Source organism: Limulus polyphemus, unplaced genomic scaffold (genome assembly GCF_000517525.1).
Source record: "Limulus polyphemus unplaced genomic scaffold, Limulus_polyphemus-2.1.2 Scaffold8477, whole genome shotgun sequence".
NCBI lineage: Eukaryota > Metazoa > Arthropoda > Merostomata > Xiphosura > Limulidae > Limulus > Limulus polyphemus.
The window spans coordinates 5,237-12,502 of NW_013674087.1; the positions used below are offsets into that span (position 1 = coordinate 5,237).

Below are 7,266 nucleotides of genomic sequence, written 5' to 3' on the forward strand. Positions count from 1 at the left end.
GTTTTCTTCTTTATTCACTTGTCTTTGTCTGTTCACTCGTTTTCTCCTTTACTCACTTGTCTTTCTTCTGTTCACTCGTTTTCTCCTTTGTTCACTTGTCTTTGTTCTCTTCACTCGTTTTCTTCTTTATTCACTTGTCTATGTTCTGTTCACCAGTTTTTCCTTTACTCACTTGTCTTTCTTCTGTTCCCTCGTTTTCTCCTTCATTCACTTGTCTTTGTTCTGTTCATCCGTTTCTCCTTTATTCAGTTGTCTTTGTTCTGTTCACCAGTTTTCTCCTTTACTCACTTGTCTTTATCTGTTCACCAGTTTTTTCCTTCATTCACTTGTCTTTGTCTGTTCACCCGTTTACTCCTTTATTCACTTGTCTTTGTCTGTTCACCCGTTTTCTCCTTCACCCACCTGTCTGTCCTGTTTGGTTCTTCACCCGTCTTTCTATGTCCTTTTCTGTTTGCCTGTCTCTTCAACAGTTTTTTTTCTTTCATCCCTCTGTCTGTCAGTATGTTTTTAACTGCTGCCTGTTGGTTTCATAACTTACCACTAAGTCCTGTTGCAAATCATCTTGTCTCCCTTCCTGTTTCTTAAAAAAACTATGTGGTGACGTCACTTTCTTTTGAGGTGAACTCAAGGAAGTCTAACGTGTGAGGACGGAAACAGCTTCCGAGACTTCCGTTTCCTATAGACTGATAGATAGCATTCAGGAAATGATGCCTAGAGAAAAAAAGCTAAAGGAACTAAATTCAAAAAATGGGTAAACAATTATAGAAGCTACCAAACTTTCGAAACAGACTTTATCTTGACCCGAATTGTAGCATCATAAGCCTATTAACTTACCACTGAGCCACCTAGGGGCATCAGAGTCAGACTCCTTTACAGAAAATATTAACTAGAATTTTAGGGTTGGCCATCACGGGGTGAAATAAAATTCAAACCTTCCAAAACTACTGTTTAAGACAGACAGACACCAAAGTAGTATGAAAAATGGTGAGATTCCACTCTCGAACCTAAGACTAACTTGTTTCATACACAAAATAAAAACATCGTGTGTTCTGTACTGAGACAATGTGAAACATTTAATACAAGTTTTGATACACAGCTCCTCCTGGTGGCCGTATAATTTGATCTTTTCTTCTCACACCCGGGGCACTTGATATTTATATTCCTGTTTATGACAAGTCAGTCTGTCGTTTCCTGCACTTATCTATCTACCTGGGGGTTCAGTGCAAAACTATACAACTAGCTTTATCGTGCGTGTCAGTCGCAGGAATCGAATCCCGAATTTTTAAACTATCTGGTCTGAAGTTTTACAGCTGAACCACCGGGAACCCATCTATCTGTATGTTTATTTTTCTATCCACTCATTTATCTATATTTCTATAAATTAAGAGCATTTTAAAGAACAGATGAATTATTTGGCGTGTATATTCGTTGTTATGTTAAACTTATAATAAAATTTTTCTTCATTACCCATTCAAGCCGTCTCCAAGCATTATTAAGAAAGAAGTCAGTTTTCTCTAAATTTGTAAGGTCGGTGAATTTTTAGCCGCGGCATAACGGCTGATAGAATGGCTGCGAGTTGGTTTTTTGTCAAGTACAAACTTTTAGCTCATAGCTCTATCTCTTGACTGATTTGAGATCTAATTACAGCCACGGCTATTGAGGGTTCCCTTCTTGTTTGTAAAATTAAACAGAGACAGGAAGTTTTTTCGAAACACTGTCGCGTGGAGTATTTGCTAATTTTTTATATCTAAACTTGGGGAGTCACCCTAAACTGTTTGTTTGTTAAGCATAAAGCTACCCAATGGGCTATCTGTGTTGTGTCCACAACGGGTATCGAGACCCGGTTTTTAACGTTATAAGCCTACAGACTTTTTTGTCTTTTTTTTTTACTCGAGTTTAATCATAATTCTAAATATATATATTTTTTAATTTTAACTACGGAGATCTCTTGGAAAAACAAAATTTTACTAAATAGTTTTCATAAGAATGAACGATGCATTGTGTAGTGGTTAGAGTGCTCTGACTATATGAAAAAAACGCGCTATAAGAGTGACAATCAGATCCTAATATTCAGACAGACAAGTATAGGCCCAGAGTTGGTGAAGTTACTGTTGACCAGCTGCCTTACCTCTAGTGGCCCTTTGTGTAGTTTTGCACGAAACTTCTGGCAGAAACAGTATATTTAAGAATCTAAATTCTGTTTGTTCTTATTTGTTAACACTGTATATTTATATATAAATAATATAAAAAGGATATTCCTCAATGGTAAGCTTACGGCGCTAAGGCAGTAGCAACGAAGAGTATTGAAATGGCCGTCGAGCTCGTAAAAATTATGAAAATAAATAAAGTAAATATTTATAATCTCTATAGGGCACATCCACGGACCTTGAAAGTTACCTGATGATCACTAGTTTCAAAATTGAAAAACCTTCATCAAGGGACAAACAAAATACTATAGATTAAGGTGTTTCAACAATTTTTTAAGCAGAACTTCAACTCGATATTATATATCATCTACAAGAAACTTGGTGATTTTTTTGACTGCTTTAAAACGTGTATAAAAATTTCGCCGTTTCGGTAATAACGTACATTTAATATCGGTTGTTCCAAACAATCAGTATCTCCAGTCTACAGGATAGAACAAGACGATTCATCTAAAAAAATATCAAAGCCTTTAACTATGAATTGATCTGGACTGTATCACAAGAGCAATCACAGAGATTACATTCCCCGCCGCTTCTTGTCGAGATTTCATGCGTTTATATTGGATAAATTTTTATCCTTCGAAAACTCCGAAAATCCTTCTCATATCCAGAATGAACGACGACCCGGACCATTTTTTTGAAGTGTGATGACGAGATTCAACCTTAACGTGCCCATGAAATTTGATACAAGTCCAATCACACTTTAACAGAGTTATTTACCCAAAACCACGGAAATGCCGCATCTCCCCATTATATTTAAAAAAAAAATGCTTCAAAGTGATCCAGAATTTGGGGAGGACTGTCCCATATTGTGTAAAATTTTCGTGTACACCAGTCTATTAGTTTTAGAGATACGCGTGCAGAAATGCAAACAGACAGACACACACGGAACCAATTGCAATACCCTCTCTCCCCTCATAGGCAGAGGATAAAAATACGTCTCACGTGTAATAACGTCGTTGTTACTGTTTAACTTACTTAAAGCTTCTTTGTGTGTGTGTGTGTGTGTGTGTGTGTGTTGCCGCCACGATAAAATGTGAAGTTATCTGAATGACTTCATTTTCAACAATTATCAATAAAATAACAGAATCCGGCACTGTGTTTGCTACTGAATTTTTGCATGAATAACCGTCCCTACTTTTGAACTGATAACTAGATGCTCAGTTAGTCAACAGCAACTACCGCTAACTAGATGCTCAGTTAGTCAACAGTCAACTACCGCTAACTAGAAGCTCAGTTAGTCAACAGCAACTACCGCTAACTAGATGCTCAGTTAGTCAACAGCAACTACCGCTAACTAGAAGCTCAGTTAGTCAACAGCAACTACCGCTAACTAGAAGCTCAGTTAGTCAACAGCAACTACCGCTAACTAGAAGCTCAGTTAGTCAACAGCAACTACCGCTAACTAGAAGCTCAGTTAGTCAACAGCAACTACCGCTAACTAGAAGCTCAGTTAGTCAACAGCAACTACCGCAAACTAGAAGCTCAGTTAGTCAACAGCAACTACCGCTAACTCTTGTTTGATCGAATAATGAGTTGCGACCTGTTACTCTTATAGCGCACCCACAGTCTCAAAGTTCGGACTACGTTTTCTGCGGCAATAAGCCGAAAATGAGAAAGGACAATAAATACATCTTATCCAGGGCGTAACCAGCACTACAGTATGTGTATGGAGATCTTTGAAAACAAAACACACACACACACACACACACACACAACTGGACTTTTTTTACTCTACACAAATAGTTTAAGTGATTTGCCTTAGCCTAAAAGAAACTTGTAAAACGAAAGTACACAAAACTTAGAGAGAGCAGAAACAGAACTTTTGGTGCATCGAACAGTAATCAGTTACCAAGTTGTAAACGCTTATCACGTGACCTTCTACTGCAGACGAGGAAACTACCGAATTGTTTGGTTGGTTTTATATCGACCAGGATAAGCCAGTCAGCCGAAACGATATGTAATTATAAACCACATTTGAGTATAATTATAACACAGCTACACTAATTATATGTGTTTCAACATGTAGCTTATCCATACTTATTTTCACAACTTTTGTAACAGTTCCCTAGCACTGTTTTTAAACATCGTTCATTATTTAGACGATGCACGAGCGACTTATTTTGTAAGTTTTTTTTTTTTTTATTGTGTGCGTCCTCTTTCAGTCACCGAAAAGAATAAAAAATAATCAATAATCAAACAACCAGTTCAGGGAAACTAAAACTTTTTAATGATTTTTTATTTATTTACAAATGTTGGAATACTTCACTAAAATACAATACTCTTTGAGAATGACTTAGAATATATTGATTCATAAGACATCTGTATAGATAGAAAATTTTATAAACATTGCTTAATTAAGTACAGTTGGTAATTATTCATTGTTGCTTTTGTATTATTACAATTGTAACAAACATTTATTTTTTTGTAAATCATGGATTTTAGGCTGTTTTTTGGACGAAGTTATCTCAAGTTCCATAATAAACAGTTATATAAGTTACTAATATATATTTGCTCTTTTAACGATTATTCTGGGCCCAGAGAAGTTGAGCAAGTGTGTGAATTGTATAGTACCGGTGATGTAAAAAAGATCGATAACTCTGTCTGGATATAGTAATCCGACATATCGATTGACGGCGACATTCAAATACAGCCGACGCCGGCGTTCTATGGCGGCCTCCATAGATAACAAATCTATGACAAATTATATACTATACATTCAAATGAATATTTAACGCACTTTTAGGTCAGCAACAATTTTTTTTGTGTGTGTTTACCAGGACAAATAAGAACTGAAAATGTGTTATTGGTACATAAAACGTTATTTGCTGGTACGAGGCATTAAAAAAGTATTCTTTATACAAAAAGTTAATCGCCTGTTTTTAAGGTGAAGAAACATTAAGTACGTGGAGGAAATTATTTATAACTTCCTGGCATTACTGTCGAATTTAACTTACCTCTGTACAAATACAAAGGAGTCGTTTGTTTACAAAATGCACGATGTACAATAAACGAGGTTTATACAAATACTATAAAAACTGCTTTACGTTATAATAAGAGCACTTTACAAAAACGTTCTTTAGCAAAACATCATGCAAAAATTGTATATCTTATCAAAAAATAAGGTAGACCAACACCTTTATAAAAATTCACGAGTCAATTTACATGTTGTTAGGCTTGGCTTAGATTATCATGATTGTATAAATGAATATACAATATTATCACTTACTATGAATGTATATAGACCTTTCACAGAATGTTCATCACATAGTTTGAGAGAAAACACGAAAAAGTTATAATGTATCTCTAAGTTATGGAGGCAATTTTCTGAGAAAAGTTAAATTTTTATAAAATTGCAAAATAACTGAGCAGAATTCAAAGGCCACTTCATTTTTTTTGGAAGCCAGCACACCATCAAACCTTGCATCACACTATTGTTAAAACTTAGGCTTAATTAATTAGGCCTATAATTCTACAAATGTCAGCTTTTCAGATGTTTGATACTAGCACTAATAGTAATATTGCTAAACTTATTGCATAATGAATTTGAAAACTTAGTCAAAATGACAATCAGTTTGAAACTTAAAGCTATAGGGCTATATTATATATATACAATATGAATAAAAAATACTACAAATTTGTTAAAAAGTCATCATATTAGTGTTCATAATCTGACACCCGCTGTTAACGTGTTCCAACACTTGTTGTTTTAGAGAAGCAACTTGATCTCGGAGTTTGTTTACCACTACGCTTAGTTCGCTGTTCTCACCTTTCATAAATGAAACTTTATTTTCCAATTTAGAGATTCGCTCGAGCTTACGTCGACGACACTTACTAGCTGCGATACGATTACGATGTCTTTTTCTTTCCAGTTTAATCCTTTCTTGGTCCTGCATGTCAACAGGTGATATCGGCGACGGGGATTGGCCGATGGTTGGCACTGTCTGGGGTTCATCCTTCACTAAACCTCGGAAGTAGCTGCTATTTGTGGCTACGGTCGTTGTTGCTGTCCGACATTCCGGGTACCCGACGTTCGAACTGACCGTGTAATGTTGCCCATTCGTTGTAGAACATTGGGAGGGTTGTAAGACTGATGGGTGCATACAGTCGGAGATTGACATAGTGACACTGGGTTGAGCAAACGTTGGAGGTTGGCAAGATAAGAGGGTACACGTGCTGTTAGTCTCCGTCGTAACGGAGGAAAGGGAAAGCGTATCCGTGGATACTGGTTGGGGAATGACATTACCTGCACTAGGTGCTGTACACTGATGTAGATGGTTCAGTGCTTCCAAAAATCCTCTAGCATAGTCTTGTTCTTCATTACCAGTTTTTGAATAAAACTGGGATGGTGTAGGAGTTGAATTTACTCCTCCATTTTGTGTGATAAAACGCTCTAGTTCTGGTGTATTTAACTTTAACATTTTCAGGTCGGGCGAAGTGAGAAGAGGATCAAATTTCTGACGAGAATTTTGTTTAACATTGTTAAGGTCCAGTGTCATATTTCTTTTCAACATTCGCATTTCAGATTTGTGGCGAGAGAGAGCTTCGTCATAAAAGGTCGCCTCCATCACCAAACCTGCCATTTAACGTGAGCCACGTCCACAAACGAGCTGTCGCTGCGAAACCGACACAATGGGCACTTATTCGAAGTTAGGCTTCGTTGAGCTTACCACAATGCATACGAATAACAGTAAAGACTTCCTTCTCAACCCTTCCTTAAATAACTGACTCTCTCAAGAGAAGACAATTTTACGTTTAAGTTTTTGTTGTGTGATCCCCCTCCCTTCTCACTAACAACCAACGTGCACAAATGACTCAATAACCAACGTTTTATAATTCTGACTCAGCTCACCAAACATGGCGTGATGTCACAGTTCTTGATTTTCATTGGATAGAGTTGACGTAATTTCGGTGTATTCTGAACAGTTTCATGTGGATTGCGGCTACTAGGAAGTTCGTATTACTTATAAGAAATCACATGACTTCCGTTAAATAAGCCAATCATGTGTTTTTGAAATTTCGTAGAAGATTAATGGCGGCAAGGTAGTATCGTCTGCTTTTT

The 7,266-nt window shown here is 36.7% G+C and overlaps 1 protein-coding gene across 1 annotated transcript; it reads right to left on the reverse strand.

Moving 5' to 3' along the window:
* Positions 1-4,624: 4,624 nt before the first annotated feature.
* On the reverse strand, positions 4,625-7,041 carry LOC106475369 (transcription factor AP-1-like). The gene has a single exon (XM_013936055.2). The coding sequence runs from the start codon at positions 6,785-6,787 to the stop codon at positions 5,846-5,848; it is 942 nt and encodes a 313-aa protein (XP_013791509.1). The 5' UTR covers positions 6,788-7,041; the 3' UTR covers positions 4,625-5,845.
* Between the last annotated feature and the right edge of the window lie 225 nt (positions 7,042-7,266).